The 24,074-nt window shown below is 45.0% G+C and overlaps 1 protein-coding gene across 1 annotated transcript in view; it reads right to left on the bottom strand.

Annotated features, from left to right (window-relative positions):
* The window catches only part of tmtc2a (transmembrane O-mannosyltransferase targeting cadherins 2a), a 46,140-nt gene continuing 22,066 nt past the window's right edge, over positions 1-24,074 (bottom strand). The window contains exons 3-12 of the mRNA XM_084038698.1: positions 15,147-15,981; positions 14,775-14,889; positions 13,970-14,055; positions 13,170-13,354; positions 13,007-13,085; positions 11,282-11,403; positions 9,232-9,313; positions 7,524-7,638; positions 5,217-5,280; positions 1-1,623 (exon numbers count right to left, since the gene is read on the bottom strand). Of these exons, the coding sequence (XP_083894824.1) occupies positions 1,414-1,623; positions 5,217-5,280; positions 7,524-7,638; positions 9,232-9,313; positions 11,282-11,403; positions 13,007-13,085; positions 13,170-13,354; positions 13,970-14,055; positions 14,775-14,889; positions 15,147-15,981 (1,893 nt within the window). The 3' untranslated portion in view covers positions 1-1,413. The remainder of the gene's footprint in view (positions 1,624-5,216; positions 5,281-7,523; positions 7,639-9,231; positions 9,314-11,281; positions 11,404-13,006; positions 13,086-13,169; positions 13,355-13,969; positions 14,056-14,774; positions 14,890-15,146; positions 15,982-24,074) is intronic.

The raw sequence follows: 24,074 nt of genomic DNA, 5'->3' as shown, positions 1-24,074 counted from the left end.
GCTACACCGCTGACGGCAAAAGTCATGATTTTATTATGGAAAAAGGTTCACTTTGTCGTTACAAAACACAGTACATTTCCAGCTACACGTTTTCTATAATTTAACCAAAAATCACGATCGTCAAAAAACCCCACCTAACATCGTTTTAAGAAGCTCTCTCTGTGTCACAAAGCCATCCTGTGACAGGAAACACACCCTGATGTCCCTGAGCAGAGAGGAAAAAAATACACATTTTAATGAAATTGTCATGTCGCCTACTGTAGCCTATCGATGCGGGGCCGGGCTACTGTGACAGTGACGGCACAGTGTTGGCTTTTTCACACAAAATAACAACACGTATTAATAAATTAAGTTTGATCACGTGAACTGAGACTTTTTCATTGGACACGTTTCAGTTCTTGCTTGGCACGAGAGGCGTTAAAAGACTCTGTACAAGCTTTGGCACCGCTGAGGAGTTTTCTCGTGATCTCACGTTTAGGGTCACAAGCGTTTCCACCGAGCTTCAGTGACTCAGACAACAGAACGCAAATTGTCTACGCAAGATGCTTGAACCTTGGGTTTCCAATTGGTCGGAGCAATTTACTACAAAGCACTGTATTGGAGCGTTGGTACCTGAAGATGCCTTTTAGCATTTTTTATTTTTGCAATATGCAGATCTCATCAAAATCTGGCGCCTGCATTACCCATAATGCAACCTTCAGTTCTGGACGTTGTAGCAGCTAGCAGCTAGCCGCTAGCCTCAAGTGGAGGTGAGGAGCGGGCCACAGAGGTCGTACTCACTCAGTGATGTTTTACCATTTTCAAAACTTGTAGCCTTCAGCTGCAACTGAGACTGCCTCAAGTGACATCACGAGAGGCAATTTATCAGTTTTGCTCTCTCTCTCTCCGTGCAGCTGTTTTTTTACATTACATTGTGACATATGCAGTAGTACTCTTGAAGACAGACTTGACGATGTATAAATACCAGCTGGCATCCTTCACTCTTATTTTTTTTTTTTTGCAGAAATTATCATTTAAATACTTTTGCTACATCTTCTTTCAAATTAAGTGCTTAAGGTATTTTTTTTTAATGATGGCGAAATAATAATTTGACATTTGTTCTTTTTTCTTTCGGACTTTGCAGTTATTCGCCTTTTGATTTCAGTGCATCGTTATAACGACATTGCTTTATAAAACGCAATAATAAAGGTAACGTTAGTCGTTGGAGTCACCATGCAGCGCTGGAGGTGACGTATTACCGGGCCGAACTCTTACACCCCTCGACTCCCAAACACGCCGAGCCTCAAAGTGTCTTGCCCAAGCATTGCAGGCCATTTGTCCGTCCTGTCTCGTAGAGAGCTCTTAGCCGGGCTATCCCGTCCCGCTCCACTCGCTGGAACTCGTCATCATGAAGGCAACGGTGCAGTTCCTCTCTCAGTTCAAAGGTCGCCCTTCTGCGTCGCGAGCCCACGCTTTAATCCTGAGGCCCTGCCTCTCCATGATGTTCCACAGCTTGCGCAGGTTGGAATGGGTGATGGCGTCGTCGGGTTTGAGGTGGAGCGCGCGCAGGTAGTTGGCCTCCGCCTCGGGGAGTTTCCCATTCAGGTGGAGGATGGCGCCGAGGTTCATCAGAGCAGCCGGGTACTAGGAGAGGAGCACAGAGAGTGTGATACATAATGTCACAACTATAGCGAGTTATGAGGACTTACAGGATTACTGTAAGCAGTAAGTCTGTAGTAAGTCCCTAACTGTGTCAACTTTGGATTTATCCTTCTGGGCAAAGAATTTTAAACTTGCCCTTCTCCGTTCTACATTTGACGCAGACAGTAATGTGAGACAAACATGCATTTTAGGAAGCTTACTGTTTTTTTTTTATGGACGATGGATTAAAGCAAGGTCTCTGAGGACATTTGCTTGAACCAAACATGCATTAAATAAGCCCTAATGCAATCTCACAGCACAGGCGTGGCCAAAGACAAAAGGGCGTCCAACAATGAGCAAATAGGTAGCCGCTTGAACAACCCATTTAGAAGGTGTCTTTCTGGAGTCCGATTCCATAAAATACCATCATTTGAAGCCGCTAAGTGAAACCATCTGGCCCACAAATAGTGTACCAGTCGTGGAAATCACCAAATTCCAGGTCCACAGACGTGGCTGAGTGAGCCATAACTAACAAACGCACCCAAAAATCTCATCCTAAAAGTCATCAGCACCTCATCCCCAGGACCTGGCCTCGTTCCCAGGTCCGCGTCCTCGGCCGCATGACATATGGTTCGCGAGTTGGCAACCACTTCACAGATTTCCTCTCCCCCAAACACAACTGTTCGTCTCTTCTCAACGCTGACATCTCTCTTGTTTACATATACTTCTCCAGCGGCGCTAAAAGACGAGCCTTGAGAGCGACGGCTTGTTTTTCTCACCTCATCTTAATAAATGCCGTTTTACAGAGAGAGGAGTGAAGCCCTGCCATCCCTCCAAGTGAATGTGTCAAGTGGGTTACATTTCAAAGTGCTCCGAACCCATCCTCTGATTTTTGTTTCACTGAGGAACTCGTTTGTGAACGCTCAGTGGTGTGAGCGTTCACAAACAGCTGGGTGATGTGCAATTCACAGACTCGCCCTGAAATTGGGTTTCATGACTCACAGTGATGAAACAGAAGCAACTCTTGATCTTCGGCATTTTAAAAGAACATCTGCTATGAACATGCCCTATGAGCTAAAGTCTTAAAGTTATAATCCTTAAAGATCCCCTCCAGACGTATAAAGAAAATACTTTGAATTATAAATTGTCTCCGAAAATTAGGTTGTTTGAATTACATCCAGAATCTGTGATTATGCAAATATTTTTCAATTCAAATTTCCATTCATCCATTTGTTTGACTGCTCTATAAACAGACAGCCACTTTCTCTTCTGTTGTATTTCTGCAGCTGCTCAAAGGAGTGCTCTCCCTTTAAACCGTACACGCTGTTACCACGGTAACCACAGGGGTCGCCAAATCAATCAGGACGAAAAAAAACAACTATCATCATTCCAATTCTAGGACATCATATCATACTTTATTATTTTGCAGTTGCCAGACAGCTCAAGAAATGGCCTAATTAACCTTGGAATTACCGTTTCGCATAGTCATAAATACAGCTCAAGAGTTATATATGAGATAAACCTCTATCTGACTGCTATAAAGAAAGCATTTCAGTCATATGTGTGCAAAATGAAAAAAAATTCTGTGGAGGCGTGCAATCGTTTCCTTTCTGAACACGTACGGGAGGAGCTGAATCTTTCATGACGTGAAAGCTCCTGGATTAGGTTGATACTTGAGAGACGGTCTTTCTCCAAGCAGACGTGTGCAGTGAAAATGTCAGACAAGGGGCGCTCGACTCATGACAAATGACAAGAGAAGCCCTCAGCGGGTCTGAATGTGTACGCGAATGCCTCCAGGCTGTGAATTATAATGATGAATATTTCACAGAATGAAATATTGGTTTCCAAATTAAAATGGACGACCAGCATTCTTATCTTGTATGGATTTACTCAGCTTTTAAGGCTTAAACGGGATAAAACAGACAGGCAGGCCTTATCTAAAAAGGGGCAGATGCTTTAAAGCGGTGGTTCCCAGCCAGGACTCGTTCCCCGTGGGCTGCTTTCTACGGTTGCTAGGGGTTACGTGTAAAGAATACTGGCTCTGAGCTAATTAAAACATTAAAAAAAGGGAAATATACACCTGAACAGCTTGTGTTGCTAAATGTTTGACTAAATGAATGAAATTGTTTGCTAAAAGTATTAATAAACATATTATAATGGATAAATGGTTGAAATAGCTAAGTTATGGATAAGCGATTAGGTTAGCTAGAAATAAATGTTTAAAATAAATAGCCAAAATAATGGATTAAAATAGTTAGCTAAAGTAAATAGCAGCAAGATGTAGCCTACGAAATAAATGGTTAAAATACATAGCTAAAATAATGGCTAAAAATAGTTAGCTAAAGTAATTAGCAGCAAGATGTAGCCTACGAAATAAATGGTTAAAATACATAGCTAAAATAATGGCTAAAAATAGTTAGCTAAAGTAAATAGCAGCAAGATGTAGCCTACGAAATAAATGGTTAAAATAAATAGCGAAAATAATGGATTAAAATAGTTAGCTAAAGTAAATAGCAGCAAGATGTAGCCTACGAAATAAATGGTCAAAGTCGTTAGCTAAAAGTCGTTTACAGGCGAAATGTGAGCTAACAACGTGGATAAAGTGGCCCGGCTTCTGCCGCTTCGATTGGGAGTATTGCAAAATACCTAAAGATAATTAAACTGTATGAAAACACCATTGATTTATGTCATGAATATGATTGTTATTGCTCCTGTTTGTTATATCTGTGGTGTCTTGTACCTGTTGGTGCATGACACCTTATCTGACTAATACTGTTAAATGAAATCCAGTGTAAAATCAATTCAAATCTACACCGGCGTCCATGAAGGAGTTCCATCAGAGTAAAGTATGTGTGTGCCAACATCCAGTAACACTAGTTACTCCAGTGAAGGTCATGAAGATGAAAGTCTAAACCGTCTCCTGTGGCAGCATAAGTCACCGAGCAGAGCGCCGCTAAGCAGCCTGACATGACAAACGACTGGAGGAAGCCCCTTCCAGGTCTCGTCTGGAAGCACAGAGGTTCCTATGGATCTGAGTTACGTCTCCTGGACCCCCCCCCCCCCCCCCCTTTTTTTCTTCTTCTTTGAAGTGACTGATATACAGAAACGAGATATAACAGCTCCCCCAACTTCCTCCGCCAGCATGTGCTGACATCGAGAGACGCGATATCCCTCAAGGCTTTTCTCCGGTAAACGACACCGCGACGACCAAGTGTTTATTCTCCGGCCGAACGTGCAAATTCAATAAGAGGCGACGGCAGCCGAGGAACTCGTCTCACTCTGGGATCCTCAGCGTTTGCACGAGCACATCGAGGCACCGGTTCGCAGCCACGGAGAGAACACTGTTTTTCCATTTTATATCCTCTGTTTGCCAGAAACAACAGCACTATAATATAATGTCAGAATGATGGGTAACGCATATTATGTTGTAAATTGAATTTACTGTGTGTGTGTGTGTGTGTGTGTGTGTGTGTGTGTGTGTGTGTGTGTGTGTGTGTGTGTGTGTGTGCGTGTGTGCGTGTGTGTGCGTGTGTGCGTGTGTGCGCGTGTGTGTGTGTGTGATAAGTGCTAACAGGCCCACCAGTCCAGGTACTTACGTCTGGTCTGAGGCTGGCTGCGCGCTCGTACTGCCTCTCTGCTGCCTCATTAAGACTGGCTTGTCTGTGGAGAAACAGGAATAGAGAGAAAAAGGACGAGTAAGAATATGACATAACGCAGCTCACAATATTGCACCGATTGACGCGGATGACCAGTAATTGTATTCATTCATTATCGCAAAGCCAATCACACAAATTGCCGTTTAATTGCTGTAAAAAAAATGTCTCAGTGGTGAATTTAATCAGAATTTTAATTGGAGTCGGATTCATTACATGTTTATATTAGTTTAAACCTTATTAAAATGATCAAGAATCAAAACGATACACTGCTGTATTCTCTTGCAGCATCTTATTTCGCAGGAACAGATGAGTTGCCAAACTTTCCTGGATGCTTACAATGAAACAGTCTACGTGTGAGCTCTCCCCCCTGGTTGGATGCATCTACCAGTTGGCTGTAACTGGTTTATATAAATACAAGAACGCGCAATCAATCAGAGGATAGCGTGAAAAAATAGGTATGAAATGGAATGCCTTCAACTGCATTCTTTTTTTTTTTTAAACTGCAAACCATTAAGTGCATTCTTATCGGCAATCAAATTCTAAGGATTATTATTATTTATTAACATGCTCTTATTTCACATCTACATTTTTTACTCGGCAGATATATCCCTGAGGGGAACACGTAGTTAACAAAAACAATAATTCATGTCAAAATGACGTAATCAAGACAAAGATGTTAAAGTTGAAGTTAAACACACTGAATTATTAGTATTAAGAGACTCTGAATAAGTGAACATAATAGCCAACAGATGGTTCAGACCCTCATTCGACTGCAGCGGTGTTGAAATATGTTTTCTTCATGGAAAGCCAATACTTTAGTTGCTGTGTTGGGTGATTATGTTTTTAACTGGGCAATAACTGTCATTAACTGTAGCCTGATAATGCAGCTTCAAATTCATATTGAGGCATTGATTTGCGGAACTTATTTTTGATGAATAGCTCATTGTCCATGTTATACCGTCCTTATTATTTATCAGAGTATGATGAAGAGAGATGGATGATTTTAACGCCAGAAACACTTCACCAAACCAGTCGTCCCTGACATGTTACAGCTCATAAAATGGCAACAGTTAATCTGCTCCATACAATTTTATCCAAAGAGTACACGGACCGGACTTTGCCGTGCCAAAGTTAATAAAGTCGAGGAAGCCATTCTTTCCCCGACATGGTAATTAATATTTATAAGACTGTGACTCGAGTCAAATATGCCTCGAGAATCCATGCAACACTTTATCAGGGGTTCGCCGGAGTTCATGACGGACTATCGTGGTCATCATCTTCTAGCGTGCTTCCTTGGGCATGTTTTTGTTTGGTCAAGGTGCTGGAGAGTCAATAAGGATTCAGGAAGTCGGGCTTTAAGGGAAGTCAAACATGCAATATGATTGCACACATGTAAAAAACGGACTCCTTTTATAGGAAAAATATATAACCATATCAGATTCCCACCAGAATATTTGAATCACTAGAGTTTGCTGCAATGAAATGTAGGCCTGGTACATGCAAAGAAAAACATTGCATCAATCTGGATTATGGGTTCATTATTATAATCCCGGTTATGATCCGTCAATATCTGTGCCTCACCTTTATTATCAGTGGAACGGCTTAAATCCGGTTCATGACAGGTGCTTGTCACGTTTATTAAACCCTCATCGATTTATCTCCACTGAAAACAATCAGTCAGACCAGAATGCAGCAGAACGATCTGCCATTTAGATTTACTCTTTCCAGAAGAAGGTCTCAGCCAAACCCCGAGACTTTCAACTTCTTACAAACGCACTTAAATGGATAGTAATGACTTCTCCAGATACGTAGCGGGAAAAAAAGAAAAGAAAAGGGAATGGAAGGCACATCGCTCCAATATTTCCTTGAGTTGCTGGGAATGGTGGACATTTGCAGTCCCCCCTTTTGACACATTTTAAGACTCGTACGCTGTCTGTGCTCATGCTTGCCAAAATGTGAGGGAAATATTCCCCAACGGCCTCTTTACAAGCCTCGGACTGAAGCATCACTGTGATAGACTGAAACCATACTGCTGTTTATATATGAAATACATAACAACTTTTATAGCTGTGATTTCCACAGAGAGGACATTTACTGTTCACATCCGTGTAATTTATGTTTCAAAGGCGGTTATTAAACGGCGGTGGTGAAGAGCAAACCCACCAATGGTGAAGATTTCTGTATTCTCAAGTAGGGGAACACGGTTTGCAAGCGTGGTTGTTTGTGTGTCGGCGGTTTAGCCCCCACCTGAGCATGTGAGCGGCACTGAAGACCACGTCGAACTCCGAGCTGTCCAGCTCCGCCGCCCTCTCCGCCATCTGCGCCGCCTCGCCAAGGCGGGACTGCTCCAGGAGGAACTGACCTGGGAGGGACGGGAAGACAGAGGGAGAGCCGTGACATCTCGGGAAACCCCCCGACTTTTCATCTCACACTATCATGAAATGTAAAGAATGCTGGCACGCCAACACAAGATGGTAAACATTGTGCGACAGATAGTAGCGGCAAAGCCCCGACACACTTTGGATGGAGATGGTGGGGAGACAAAGGGAGATGAATGGAGGCCCTGAAAGAGAACGGCGATACGAATGCTATTGTTGTTTTTTCCGGCGACGCTGGAGAACACTGCGGAGGCGGAGGTGTGTCATGTGTTTTCCTGTGGGAGTCTGGCCACCTGGTGCGGCACCCGCACGAGCCCGCCTGCCTGAGCGGCTATAAATTAACAGCCGCAGATGTTTCTGAATGTGGGAAGAGAAGGGAATGTAGGGAGGCTCCGTCGAGGTGCGTTTCTGTTGCATTCGCCTGCTTGCAGCTTCCAAAAAACAAGCCACGAGACACCAAGCAGAGTATTTAGAAGTGGGTCATACGTGGGACAGTCTGCATTAAAATGAGTTACTGAGGACAATGGCAGGAAAGAGGGGCCTCGTCTTGGCCGTGGCCCTCTGTGTCGCTCTCGTAAGTGTGTTTTCGGTCTGCGCATCCGCCCGTGTTTTAATGTGGACAGATACCATCAGTCCTGACACACTCACACCTGGAGCTCATCCAGTGAACGCAGGAGAGCCAAAGCAGCCAGATTTGCGATAAAAGAGGGGACCGGCCCAAATAAACACCACCTATGTAGCAAGAAGCTACAAGATAACATTGGAAAACAGAAAATAGCCAGATAGGCAGAGAGGGATACAAAACAAAAAGAGTGTAAGAGGAAACGGCTTGGTCCAAAGACAGCAACGCTGTCCTCTACGGGGAACCGAGCTAAACCCGAGGCCCGGCGATATCCAGGACCAGGAGGGACGGAGGGAGATAAGGAAGACGAGAAAGGGACAACGCACAATGGGGCTTTCGGGGGCCAGATTTCATTTCCTTTAAATATCCTGAAGATAGCGACGTGGCGCGGCGAGGAGCCTGTTTCTCCAAACTGATACGACGATGCATTAAGGGGCAGAACGGTACTTTATGAACGGTAAGCAGAGGACTCTGCTAATCCCATCTCCCCCCTCAGATAAACATAGCAAGCCTGTTTGTATGTGTGTCTGCGACACCTCAAACAGCTCCAGCACTGATACCAACAGTAAATTAAATATGAACCATTTCCACAGAGCTGTTGGAGTGCTGCAGGAGCTGTTGGATACACAGTTATTTTTGGGTAAAATGATCAAAACAGCAGGGTGTTTGACACACGTGATAACCACGCTGACACTCTCACGTTACACATGCTTTGAGCCGGATCCAGGGGGAGTTTATAATAGGAGCTGGTGTGTTTTTAATGACTCTGGGTGTAAAAGTGACACTACAAAGAAACGTGGATAAAAGAGCAAAAGCAACTGCCTAATAATTACGGCAGCAAAAAGGGCGGTAGGTTTGGATAACAAGCAATCAGGCATGTTATAGTCGGTAGAAAAGGAGGATGTTTCTAACAACAATTTATTATAGAAGGGAAGCCTTTGATATCTCTTCTTACCATAGTGCATGTAGCAGTTCCCTTTAGTCGGGTCTAGTTGAATAGCTCTCAGGTAGTACTTCTCTGCTTCTGTCTTCTGCCCCTGCAAGGATAAAAGGAAATCATTGACACCTGATATAAATGAATGAAGAAATAGGGCATGAATAAGTGTTTTAGCACCTTTTTGTTTGTATGCACAGTCAGCAAACAGAGAAACGTATAGCTCCTGTGTGCACGAGGCTCAGTTCACCTCCTTTTGTTTCATGCGTCAGCACTGATTGCTTCCATACAGCCAATGGACTTGCCATGCAACGAGGAATAAGACGGCGGGGCCTATTAGGTTCGCTTCATTAGCTTTTTACGCGTGCCCGCAATCCCTCCAAACGACTGAGCAAAGATCGGGCCTCGATGGCTCATTTCAAATATTCTTTGGCACTTTCCTCTTTACATTCAATTAACCCTTCCCCCTCGACATCCATCAGGGCTGAAATGAGAGCGGCTCAGTCCAGTTAGGTTGGAGCGAGTCGTCGTTTAAAAGATTTATGAAAGCTTTCCGACCAATGTTTATTATGGGTTTTTTTTTTTTTTTAAACAACTGTCAAAAGACAATTTTGCGGTGCGCTCTTTTAGAACTGATTTACTGCCGTTTAATCTTCTATTTTTGTCTCGTATCTCCATACGCGGCTGGGTTCAAATTCATAAATCAGCTGTGTTGACTGACCACCACTAGTACGAAAGTACAAAACTATCAGGTTGCAGCTTTATTATTATGTGGATTTCAGAAGGGAAGAGATGGACACTTTGACAGCCGAAGTAGTACTCCAGGAAAAAAAAAGCACCACAGCATGCTGGGCCGAAGCACAGGAGGGGGACAAGACTTCAATTTGACCTTTCCCCCCTCTGTCTTTATTGTCGATTGACTCCGGCAGGACGGCCAAAAATGTGGCCGATGGAGTGATTCAATAAGGAAGGAGAGTAATTGAATTATAAGCCTGTCCACTGGCCCATTGTCCAGGGTCCATCCAATCTCCTGTTCCTTAAGCCCTGTAGAAGTGGAGATGGAGGGGGGGATCCTGCAGTCCTGAGCCTGAGGGAGCACAGCACATGTCCAGCCAGACTTTGAGCAACTCTAATCCCGAACCTGTGCTTTTACATGGTGTGTGTGTGTGTGTGTATATATCTTTAAATCTTTCCACAAAGACGGTTTGAAGTCAGTGAGACACTACAGGTTGCTTTCCTGAGCACCTAAGGCTGTGGAAGGGAGGAGGTCAAACATCTCCAGAGTGGTTGCAGAGGGCGCGTGATTCAACTCCCACGTCTAAACTGGACTCAGCTGTGAACACATCTGTTGTCACATGAACGTGTTTTTGTTTTTACAGAACGGGAGAGATGGTGGGAGGACGGGAAGTGGAAGTTTTTTCTGCAGGAAAAGAAACATTCGAAGAGGAAAAGTAACATTTAGGAGATATTGGGCGACCTCGCGTGCTCTCAATGTCGCTTGTATGTAAAGATGCACACTGTGAGGGACGGAAAACACACACGGATCATCTGGAAGTCATCCAATCACAGAGGGGGAGCTTTCATCCACACCAGACAAACTCCCACATCTGTGATCTTCAGACAACAGAAGTTATGCTGCTACTTTTCAGCTGTTTTTTTGTTCTTTTAACCTATTTGGCATCAGTCCTGGATCAGGGTTGATCCAAGGACACTGGAAAATAACATTTATCATTTCTTCTGTCACGCTACGCGATCCACTTTTCATCCGACAAAGGCTCGAGGTCAAAAACGACATTTGGCGAATGCGTCACAACTCCTCTAGCTGACTTGGGATCAGGGGAGAAGAAGCTCACACCTCATAACAATTACCACAGTCTCTCCAGGCTCTGCGGAGGAATCGATAAGGTGGCCTCGCTTTATCTCCCAGAAGTCACTCGGTATGTATTATTCATCGCTCGGCTCTGCCACTTCTGGTCCACGTTTAATTAAACTCTGCCAGGTAGTTAACCACTGACGATGCTTCGTCTCGCCTGGTGACTCTTACTGTGTGTGTGTCGGTAACGGGACTTACAATGATGGACAGAAGTTTGCCGTAGGTGAGGTGGGCAGGGATGTGGTCTGGCTTGGCCCTGAGGGACTCCTTGTACCAGTGGCCCGCTTCCTCCAGCCTGTTCAGCCTCATGTAGGCCTCTCCTGAAACGCGACACAAAGCAGGAGGCCGTTAGGATGACGATGATAAAAATGAATGCATTCGAAACTCTAAAAAAATGCACTGTATTGACTGTTGGAATCCCTTGGGCACCCCCTGTTAAAGCCAGTTAAATCTGGTCCATAGTGAACACTGGTTGTCGGATGTGTTGCCGTAGAAACGTGAGCCTGTCTGTCTGATCGTAACTTTGTCAGTGCTTATTAATACAGTGTCCTTGAAAGTTACGATAGAGGAGGACGGCTATAAATCTCACTGATTAGATTCAAGTGGGAGAGTTAATTTAAAGGAAATATTATCGCATAAAAAATAATACATGCTTTTTTGTGTTTTTCCCATTAACATAAAGGATTTAATTAGTTAAGATGCAAATACACAAATTAATACAAACATGCAGCTCAAATATTGAAGACAGTCTACAAATGAACACTCAAATCAAAATAGAATAAACTATTAAATAAAAGATTGGAGCTTATTTTTTATTTTTTTAAATTAACCAGTACAATGAGTTTAGAAGGTGCTTCGGGTGGATTTGTATTTTTTAACATTATTTATAAAAATGTTGAACTGCTGGACTCCACACTGTGTTCAAACCCCTGCTGGAGTTTGTAGCCTCCCAACTGTTTACCAAATGATGAATGTGACGCATGAATCAGTGCTTGAAAAGATCCTCGGGACATTTTATTTAAACTAATGTTAGTTTCTCCCTGCGGCCGATGGAGTGGGAAGGCCAGCCAGGCTCGCTCAAGCTTCTGTTGCAGAGTGATAAAGTGTTCGACTGAGGAGGCCGTTTGGCTTCCACTCCAAAAGAAATGGAAAAACAACTGCCATTTAAAATCAAAGTTATGGGTTAAATGATGTGAATGTATGAGGATACTAAATACCTTTTTATTAGATTTTATTTGTTTTCACTCTGCCTCTTATCCAAAGCCTTCCTCGCATGATCAATAAATAACCCAGTGTTGTGTAGAAAACTTCAGATTCTTTCATTTATATGAAAGAAAAATTGTTGTGTTTAAAACTCCATGAGACGCTCTTTGATCTGAGGACATGCCGCTGGCTCCCGGGGCACGATGACATCAGTTTAAACAACGAATCCCCCGGACATCGCACGAATGCAAACACTGCCCAGCATGCAACCCCCCTCCCCCCCCCCCCCCCCCCCCTCCCCCCTCCACCTGACTAAACACGTCCCCCGCTCTCACTCGGCTCGTCCGAGGGACATTAGCAGACATCTCGCCGCAATCTCAACTATGCCGTCGGGATGAGCTTCCAATAATGTAATTAGTGCTACAATAACAATGAGAGGGATGTGATTTATTGCACGGATTAGCTCCAATCCCCTTCAAGGGGGGACACGATGGTCTGCGCAGTGTTAGAATCAAACAGGTGGCTTCGAGTCCACGGGAAGGTTTTTTTTTTTAGTTCATGTCGGCTCAATTCTAAGCTCTTTTTAACGCTGAAACTCCACATTGTTTTACTCATGAAACAAGCAAGTTGTTCTCTGTAATTATGAGTATCAAATGGTTATGTTACCTCATCCAACGGCTCATATCAAATTACATTTCAAAGGCTCCAACAACAACTTACCCATCATGTTGAAAAGGCTGTGTGGTGCAAACTGTCTGGGCATTTTCTGTACTGCTTCCTTGTAAACGGACAGCGCTTCCTGAAATGGAAAGAAAGAAATGTACTCAGCAAGTCACCATCTACGTTTTTTCCTTGTTTCATTCTAAACGCTTGTAGTCCTGACCTCCTGCTGGCCGTGTTCATGCAGCAGTTTCCCCAAGTTGTACAGGCAGCTGGTGACGGAGCTCTTGTGGGCGTGGGGGTCCTTCAAGTTCTCGTCTGGAATGTCGGCACAAGTCAGGAAGGAGCGCTTGGCCTCGTCCAGGTTGCCCTGGTTCATCAGGATGATCCCCGTGTTCAAGTAGGCCGCTGTGACGGGCAGAAGGGGATTCAAAAACCTGCTGTCACTCCCTCAAATACGCAGACGAGCACCAGAATCCAAACACTTAAAACCCTGGACTTACTTAAACATCACTGGCTGAGGATTTAAGAGTGGAGGAGATAAGTGGAGAAGGTAGACGCAGAATTAAATCGCCAAAAGGAGAAAGGACAGAGGTCAAAAGCAGATTCAATTACCGTAAGAAAAGCCGCTAAGAAAAAAAGAAAACACATTATCCTAAAAGGAGATGAAGCTAAGGACGAACTGAAGACAAGTTATCAGGGTGAAAAAGCAGCACACACCTGTCCTTGCTCATAAAATTGTCCTTGGCACAGTAAGAGACGGAGCCTCATCTCACATGCGAGCGCTCAAGTGTGAGATTGAATTATTGCGCCGTCGAGCTGAAATAGCACCCAAATATGGCATGTGGAAAAAAGGACATCTAATTCAGCATTTAAACCGGCCCAGGATGGTGATCCAATAACGCGGGGGGGGCCATTAGCTGACATCTAATTAATCAACGTGTGAGAAAATCGAATCGATGACAACCCTTCCCCTCCATCACGACCACAAAATCATGCTTTTTTTGGGGGGTTTTTACTTACATGCCAGAGTTGGCCGACTCCCGATGGCCAGTTTGTAATAATGCAGCGCCTCGGAAAAACGCTCGTTCTCCTGCAGCAGCAAGCCACTGAAAGAAAAGCAAACACCGTTAGCTGCCGATTCGTCTCGGTATTTTAAATCTGCGAAACCCCAAATTGCAGCACGTCAAAGTGATGAGGGGACTTTGGGAGAAAGCTGAGAAATAAAACAACAAACGCTGCAGAAGCTTGTGTATCCCTTACCCCAATATACCAACGCGTAACCCACAATATACCCCGGGCATCTAGCATATTGAAATTGCAAATGCAAACACACCAACGTCGGGTTTTTCACTTCTCCCTATGCGGCTCTGCCAGCTTCCTGACACCCGTAACTGGAGAGGGAATGGAGGACGGCATCGGCGTCAGAGGAAGAGACACGGGTCTGCTGTGAGGTTTTGGCACCTTTGTGATTTTTGCATTGCAGGATTGGAAGGCGGCTTTATGTCCTCCCACTGGGCCTCGCAAACCAAGACGAATCAAATCAGTAGCAGAAGGTACAAAGACCAACCAGGGACGCACAAACTTTATTCCACTTTGTCACACTCTTGCATCACGCTCAGTTCCAGAGTCTCGCTCCTTTCCTCCCGCTTTAGATCTATTTCTGCTTTCCTTAAGTTCTTCCTGTCTGTCACTCTCTCTGTCAGTATCCCTTCTCCCCTTTCTTGTTCTACCACAGTCGGGTGATGGATGGGAGGAACAGGAACCCTGCTCGTGTCAAGACTTTGCAAACAGGAGAGCGGGGGAGCGGGGCCTTGTTAACACTCACAGGTTATACAGCATGTCAGCCATGTTCCCCCGGTGGTGAAGAGCGCTGCGGTACGCCTTCTCCGCCTCCGCCATCTTGCCCTGGTTCTTTAGCACGTTCCCCAAGTTCCCCCAGGCTGCAGGAGACACACGTGTACGTCAAAAGTTGCACTTTCAGAGCAGAAAAACCACAATGTCGATATTTAATGAAAGAGAATAAAGCAGTTAATTAAATGACAAATAGTTCCCAAAGCAGAGATGTTGGAATGTAACGTTTCTAATGCTTATGAATCCAACTTTTCATTTGCATGAAGAAAAACGTGTTATTTCTTTCTTTATTTGGCTTTAAATCAGTTCAACCCATCCCTAATGATCCCTGCCGCACATCTCTTACCTTTAGCAGGATTCACACTGATCCCAGACTTGTAGAGATTCTCCTCATTGCTCCAGTCTCTGTTCCTCTGAACAGTTCTGAGTCCATTCAGCAGCACGAGTCCCGCACAGAGACACAACAGTACGGCCTTGCAGCCTCTAGTCCTCAGTCTGACGTGTAACGTTCTCGCGCCGGCAGCGACCAGCAAACAGAAGCCGATACTGGGGATGTAAAGTACCCTCTCTGCGATGACAAAACCCACATAAAAGCAAAGATTTGTGGCCGGGATGAAAGGCAGAGAGAGGATGCCTAATGAAAACAGGACGAGGGTTTCTGTAGGGGGCAGGGTCGTTGGTGGGGGGATCTGTTGGAGTCCGGCTGACCCATTCAGGGTGGTCTTAGGCGGCCCGTGATCTGTGTTGTGGTTTGTGTCAGGGGCGTGGTAACCATTGCCGTTGGTGATTGATTTCCCGTTAGTGACGTAGGCTTTCCCATTGGCCTCCTTGGCTTTGGAGGCGGGGCCACGGAGGGCGAACAAACCCAGGAGGGCGAATCCACCGTAAAAGGCCACAGTGTGAAGGTTCCTCCAGTCGGCCAGGGACCGGACCAGGGGCACGGCGTCCATGGACCAGTCGAAGCTGAGCTTGTCGGGGCAGAGCAGCAGCCAGGCGTTGGCGGCCGGCAGGTAGAGGAACGTCAGCGTCCGGGTGAGGACGTGCGGCGAGTCGGCGGCAGGGTTGTCCGAGTTGGAGAAGTTGGGAGGCTTGTTTCCCATCCAGTAGAGGCGAGCCGAGAGCAGAGTCACTCCCCAGGAAGCCAGAACGCCGACACTCAGCAAAACGCTGATGTTCTTTTTCTGTAAGAGAGGAGAGAGTGGGGGAAAAAAGTCAAGCTAAAGGAAAACACCTAAATCAACATTTCACTCCAAGCCACAATATTTTGTCTGCGTTCCAGAGCACCTGAATTTGTTTTCATTTTAGGAGGCTATTTTAATACCTGTCAAGGTCCGGATCACAGCGGAGTCGGAGCAACGATGGTCCTATAAACGTACCGGTGGTCACCGTACACAACCAGTTATTAAGAAGGATGTTCCCGTCTTTTCTGAATGAGCGGTTATGGTTTGATTTAATAAAACCACCTTTTGAAAAAAGAGGAAAAAAGCTTGGAAACGTATTATTATCCCATATAGAAAGAGAAGCTGTGTAAAGAAAATCTCTGGAATGTTTTCGATAGCTGTCCGGGGGCATAAACCACACTCACGTACAATCACACAGCCCTGTGTAACGCTGGCGTACTTATTAAAATTAAAATGCACCAAAGCCAGAAACAACACAGCTCTGTTTACACGAAAATACTGAAGTGTGACATATTCAAACCGGTTGAAAGGCGCATTTGTGATTTGGACAGCTGGGCGCTGTGATGGATGTCACTTTCGCTCAGCGGCAACGTTCCTGTTTGCTAGAAATAATCATTTTTATTTATGGAATGTGTCATTTTCAAACGGGCGAAAGACATGATTTTGAATTTCACGTTTGATTTGACAATACATTTGAAAACTAAAGGTTATTTCTACAATTTTTCCTCGTTTATTAATAAACTCCAACCCAGTTCTGACCTTGTTGAGGTCAACTTTGAAGTCCACATGAAGCATGAGAGGCTTTCCCCTCTAAGTCCTTCCTTGTTGCCTGTTAGGACTGCCGCGAGTGTGACTGCTAATCAGCTTAGGACTCATTGTGTTGGTATGTAGATGCTGTTTACATCCCATAAGAGCATTCATTTTTGCAGCATGATCACCATTAGGTTCTCTGTCACGCAACACCTTTAAACCGACCGTAACGCTCCGAGCCGTTGTCAGCGCAGCCTCCACTGAATGCTCCCTTTATGAACCTGAAAGCGTGTTACACGCCTAATGGCTGCTTGATACATACTTGGAGAGTAACGCAGAGGATATTTGGGTTGGTGACCTTTCAGGAAAATCAGTCTTCGATGCAGTAATTTCAAATCCAGTGATATTCCCCGTGGCCATCATTCATTTCAATTGCTTCACAATGACGACTATTTAGATGTCTGTGAATCTGCAGTTTGAGTTGTTAAAGTGTGACCTCTTGAACTTCATAATTGGCTCGTTTAATTACATTTGTGTGCGACAGTAGGGAGAGAAATGGGAATGCACGTGTATATGTTCTAGGGGGAGATGTTTTTCAAAATAAAGGCCTGCATTTATTTTGATGGGCTGTTTAGTTTTACGGAGTGCACATTCACACGTATTAAGCTTTTTGACTTACATTACGAGAAAACGACCAGGGGACGGCGGTGACCGTAACCATAGTAACGAGCTCCACTCAGCATTATTGTAGAGGGAGAGATGCTGCTAGAGGAACAGAGTTAACTCTGAGCAGCCAAAAAAAAAAAAGCCAAAAAATGTTGGCGCACCAGGAAAACATCCGGTTCACCAGACTGCCATTTTCTGTCTGTCAGACGCTCTGATGTCAGATTTCTTCAATGCCGCATTTTGATCCTTTCTGGACTGAATTCCTGCCTAAATCTGATTAGGTGGTGCGTCTTCGCCAAGACGAAGTAAATCTTTCATTAAAAACTGATTAAACTAAAATGTCATATAGGCTTATCGACAGACAGCCTGGCGCAGGCCTGACTAAGAAAAAAGAAAAAGTAAAAGGTGCTCATTATTCATGTTCCTAACAGGGTTTACCTAATGAGCTAATAAATACGACGTAACATCATGAGTGATGAGCACAGAGATGCTGCTCACTGAAGACTGAATTTTTTCCAAGAGCCAGTAATATGGAAAATTAACTATATTTGAACCTGTCCGGGGGGAATTAGAGGTGTGTGTGTGTGTGTGTGTGTGTTTGCCCACGAGCGCATGCTTTCATAATGAAATTACTGTTTATACAGCGTGGTATTTATCACAGGACAGGTTTACATATTACAGACTAGTAGTTATGTTATCAGCATTGGCTTTCATGTCCTCCCACGTCCTCTATAACTCAAAGTGTTGATCCTACTTTTCTTTTCATCTCTTAAGTGAGTTTACTCTACCACAGCAATAATTCAGACTCTGTATAATCTTCTCCAAATGCACAAGCACAAAAAAACAAATCGCTCATTCGTCTCATTAATAAAAGCGATATTTCGTCTCTTCACATCGAGCTTGCGCCCGCTTTCAGGAACCGTGATGGAAAACACAAGTTGCCCGTAACAAACCTGTGTTAGGATTAGGAAAAAAAAAAGAGGTTTAGCGCTGACTCGCGTGACCCGGTGGCTCCGGTTGCTTCCCCCCCCCCCCACACACATCTGAAATGGAAAAGCATGTTCCCTCGGGAGGAAGTTGCAAAAAGCCACCTGTCTGTCGATACACTGAGATGGAAAAGGGCCGGTTCGAGGAGTTCGACATTTTGGTGGAGCAGTGAGGAAGTGAGTGGGAAAAAGATTGGATATTGATTTGCATGCTGGAAGTCGGTACCGGAGGATAAGGGAGCGCTTTTTACACAATAAAAGGAATGTGCTTATTGATGGATGACCCATATTGCATGCGAAGGGTGGAAACTGTCCGAGAAATCCAATTCTGCTTGGCAGCGGAAGATAAGTCAACTCCAGCTAAGGGAGTTGTTAATGGTTTTTAGGTGAATGAGCTTCATTTTACCCCTCTGTTTCTAAATCATTGCTTAACTGACTTTCTGATCAATCATATGGAAGGGAGGCTGGATCTGCTTTATAAATGATGTGTGACCGGCATTTCACAAACTCAGTGGCAACTTTTTTGTTGTGATTTTAGAAGCAGGTTGATTCATGAAGTGGAAGGATCGCTGGGTTTCATTTCCTACGCCAATGAAGTCTGTGGCCAGTTGGAAAATACATCTCCCATAACCTCTCTGACAACCGATTCATTCCCTTCTCAACTACACCCTTTAATTGCTCTACTTAGCTGTTGATTCAAGGATTATCCTCACAATTCAGGTTTACGTTGTCATTCTATAGTCAAGAGGAATATTGGCAGGCGCGATCCTGACAAACACAGCTGCTTAAAGGGAGCCGGTGGTGATTTTTAAACGAGGAGATTATCTAATTGGACTGAAAACTACCTGAAATGGAGACCCGTTCCCGGAGCCCTCTCGGTGCCGGGAAGCACAGGTGTAAGTCATCGCGCTAACGACGGCCCTGCTGAGTTCCAGCACGTTCAACAAAGCGCCGACCTCATCAGGGTTACGAGTCACACCTGTGTTTGACGCACCAGGCTACTACAACATGAAAGGCCTACTCTGCTGCTGTGTGTTGTTAAGTAAGGAGAAAAGTAGGACTGATTCCATCTATTTTTTTCTCCGATAAACTCTGAAAACATTAAATTGCAGTTTCAAATTTCTTCATTCCTGCCAAATATGATCCGGCCGATTTCCTGGATTTGCATTAAATAACTAAAATTAAGCCAAATTCAGGCATTGTTATATTCTTTTCCCCCATGTGTGTGGCTTGTTTTTTGGGTTTAAACTATGGCATATGCTTAAAAAAGTGTCATATGGCAAAACTGTCTCGGACCGAAATCCGAACGTTAGCCACAATAGCTAATCGAAGGGGGTTACTTTTTGGATTCCCTCTCAGGTTTCTCCTAATTTCAGCTCGACTGTAACTTAAATCCCTGGGAACATGTTGGGGCTGTGATTGATTGGCCTTCATGTGATCCGTGTGTATCCATAGAGGACGGCTGGCATAATCCCCAGCCAACTGTCAAACGTAAAGCCTCCGAGCCTTTGAACCTTCCACATATCTCCTCCACTTTGGATCCTCATTTGGAAAATTCGGCGTCAACTTCTGTGGCTTTCTCTCCACTTCTTTTTTATCCCTCTTTTAGTTTATTACCCACTTTTCTTCCTTGAATTAACCCTTCTCGTTCCCTACCTCTCTCTCTCTCACATAAACATAAGCATCCAGCTCCTAAGCCTTCATCCTTTAACAGTGCCATTCATTATTAGCCCAGGTTTTATTAATCCCAGAAGTGTGTGGTCCGCCTGTTGACACTGTAGCGTGCGGAGTGTTTAAAACATGTCTGAAGAAACAGCGGGACATGGCTGAGTTCATACGGCGTGGCGTTTTAAAGCTGCTGTGGACTGACGCAAGACAGCGGGGGATCAATCTTCCGGACTTCTCTTGTTAAAGTCACGTCCAATTTAAACCGCCCGTAACTCTTTCCAGCACACTGGGCCGTTCATGCGAGGTATTTCTGCCGTTTGCTTAAGAATCTAAAGGTTATCCTCCAATACCTGGTTCAAAATACAGATGAAACATAAAAGGTATGCCAACCATAAAGCAGAATTAAAAAGAAATATTTTTCTTGCGTTCTAGACGAAGCGGGAGCTCCATCACCCTACAGTGGAGCAATTTGTTCTCAGTGAAATGTGCGTGACATACAGCCGCGTTCTTCTTTTCTAATGTCTATAGGATTCTGCTGACTTGGCGCGACTCAGCCCGGTCGTCAGACAGCAGCATTGGCTGGCATTGAGAGGGCTGACTTTGATAGAGTGACCTAATTACCCCATTAGTTCTCTCCATGGAAGCGCCGCCGTCACTGGCACGGGGAGCTGCAGTGAGACGGGTCACAGGTTGAAGCGCCGCGTGCTGTCCACCAGGACAGCTGATAAAAGCAGTTAACTCGACATTTAAAGAGCTCCCTGCTTGATTAATATCGGGACATGAGCGTGAAAGGAGGGTTCACGACAACGCAGGGATCCTTGGCGAACTTGATCAGATGTCGTGCATCCCACTGAGATAAGTTGTAGTTACCTGACAGACCTCCAATTAATTTGTGCAATTAGGGTTAATCATGAACATCTTACAGGTGCATTCCAAATAAGACTCAAATAGATTAGTTCTCACTGTTGGCCTGATCATGAATTTGCTATTGTTCATTCTGAGCAGACGGTTTGGGTAAGAAGAGAAGAAGAAAAATGCTTTTGCCAGAAAGTCTGAACATGCCCTGGTAAATGAATGCAAGGTAAATAAGGAGCAGGCCATCATTTCACAGCCGAATGCTCCTGCTTCGAGATAATTGGCGCAACATCCCTCAAGCCATCAGCTGGTAACAGGGAACTTAATTTGCCTGCAGTGCTACTGAGACAAAACGAGGAGGAGGAGTCCGTAACACTTCTAGGACACAATAAAATCCCTCTAATGCCTAATATCTGTGGTCTTTCAATTAAGGACAAACTCAAATGTTTGGAGTAGGTAGGATTAGGGACAGTGCCATCTAATCCAGTTTTATGTTTATTTTAGGGACTATATGTAATTTCATACCTTTTGAGTTAGTCTTTGTTATTCAGTCAAATAACTGCTTAAAATTATTTCTCAATGTTTAAACAAACGCCTTTAATTAAATGAATCTCGCCTGCCAAAGTTCCACCGTTTACCTTCAGTTTGGCAGAGAGATGCGACTTTCCTTAAAAGCAAGAAAAGCAAACAACTTCCCTGGACCCGTCTAACGCCTGGAGCCTCATCGTCAACGTGTTTATTTTAGCCATCGACAAACTGTCTGAAAAAGACAAAGACATTGCGTTCTTGTGATCCTGGCGTGTAAACCTCGTTCCGCCTTCCCAACAGGCTGCAGTGCCAAACGCTACACCTTCCTTTGTCTCCATCCACCACCTTCTGACTCTCCCGCCGTTCCACCTCGTCTCACTTCGAATCTCATCTCGGTCTGATTAGGGGAGTTAATAGGATGAGAAATGGAGCGCCGGCCAAAAGCGGAGCGCATCCGTCGCCTCTGCTCCCATGATTTGCATTTCATTGTTTGTGGCTGCTGGGAGGCAGCGGTCAGATAATGCGATTTTTCCATCTCTTTCTTCACATATTATTAATACGCCGCATTGTTCTCTACCAGGAGTGTCTGCAACCTCTATCGTCTACCGCCAAACTCCGTGGCTGCTGACTGTGCCTCTGTGGCAGACCGTGATACAGCAGACGCCAGCAGGGCTTTTAGGGCACAGTAGGTGAGAAAGAACCGAGAACAGATAAAGGAAAGGAAGTGAGGGCATAGTTTCCCCTCTCCCTCTCGCCTATTCTCCCTCGGTGTCCCTCTCCCTTTTGTGTTCCCATGCGTCACGAGACGTCTGGCTCATAATCGAGGAAACGATTGCCCCCGCGGCTGGCCCCGGCACATAACGAGCTCCCTGCCAAGATAGCCGTGACCGGGGCAATAGCAGAGGGCATTGCCAGGTTGATAAACGAGCCAGATGTGCTGGAGGTGGCGGGGGGGTATTGGCACTAGGACCTGACTGTCTGCTACGGGGATGCTGGCCAAGGCTATTGTGTCTGGGCAGCGAGGTGGAGGCTGCTCACGATAAACACAGGGGGAAGTCGGATTTTCATAACGGCTTCTGACAAGCTCCGAGGATGATGAAATCCTTCAGACAGCACTGCAACAGACTGGAAACAAGTGGAGCTCAATGTCTTTGAGGTTGTGCTTTCATTTCTCTTCGGGAACGTCGGAAAATGCAATACATCCCGGCTTTTTTAGGAGGGACTGAAATTTCTCCATCAATTTAGATTTTTGTTTTTTCAATATTTCTTTGCTTTGGAGATGGTGTCATCAGCCCCGCTGACTCAACAGTGGGTCAGTCAGTACAAACATGGGCAGGCAATGCTTTCCTTAAATCCAAAATAACTTTATCTTAACTTCTCAGCAAGTGTCCAATACGTCTCATATTCATATTCACACAAAAATGAAGGCGGTGAATCACATTTAAGAGGTTGTGTTCCTCCTCTGGCCATTGAGTTTGGTCGATTCAAGTCCATTTCTAGTCTTCTGTCCACTCAAAGTGCTGTAAACTCATACACTGATGTGTCACAGTCACCTTTCCCAAGGACACGTGGACCGGAGTAGCCGGGGAATCGAACTGCCGCTCTTCTGGCTAGACGACGACACGCTCCAACCCCCGAGCCACAGTCCTTTTATCGTCTCCGCTCCGGATTCGTGATTATATATTCGTCTGCTTCATCATCTGCAAAAGAGTTACCGCCGCGTTGATACTCTAACGTGCTTTAGCACTTTTAAGAGATGACTGGGTGCAATTCGAAAGACAGGTGTTGTTTTGCATCCGAGGTCTAGCAGTCACGTCTGCCAAACTCCCTTTCCCTCTCTCTCTGATCTCTGTGGGCCGCTCACCGCAGGCCCTCTAATAACAGTCGCTGGGTTATCATCCTGCCAGAAGCGACTACTGGAGAAGCTGCCCCGCAGGTACGGTAAAGCCTGACACACTTGGAGTTAGTACACCATTCCATTCGGAGGCGGGCTGTGTAAATAAGGGCTTTGCTGTATGTTCACACGAGAAAGTTCCACGGGACGTTGGGGATGTACTACGCGAGGATGCATCCCACACCTCGCGACAACCATTTATGGATGTTTGGCCAAGAAGAAACAACCATAAAAAGACACACACACTGAGAGCCAGACCGTCCTTGCTCTGCAAACCCAAGGGGACTTTTTATGACGCTATTTATGCATTTTATGAGGGCCATCGCGCCGGCTAAGGAGCGGTTTCGCTAATCAAATGTAGAGTGCCGACGAGAGGAGCTTTTCCAGACAAACACTGATCCCTATAATCAGATGAGTCACTGCGTCGAAGGTTGTGTGCCTCAGACAACTTTGAGTTTGAAGGGGAAAGTGGAGCCTCTGCACAGAGTGTGTACATTTCCTGTCTTTAGACAGCTTCCTAGACAAATGGAACAAACCATTTACCAGAGCAGCAAGCGTTATTATTTTCCTGCACATACCTTTTGTCACCTTGAATTGGGAAAAAAAACATCCCCAAAATAGCTTTTCTTGTGCTACTGCCCCCCTCCACCCGGAACAAACAACGCGTAATTAGGCCCGAGATCCTAATCTAAATTTCCTTGCGTTCTTGTGCATCTATTTGTGCGGCAAAGTGAAGTTGATGGCAG

This window comes from Eutrigla gurnardus (genome assembly GCF_963514095.1).
Source record: "Eutrigla gurnardus genome assembly, chromosome: 21".
In the NCBI taxonomy this organism is placed as follows: domain Eukaryota; kingdom Metazoa; phylum Chordata; class Actinopteri; order Perciformes; family Triglidae; genus Eutrigla; species Eutrigla gurnardus.
This window is presented reverse-complemented; position numbering and strand designations above follow the sequence as displayed.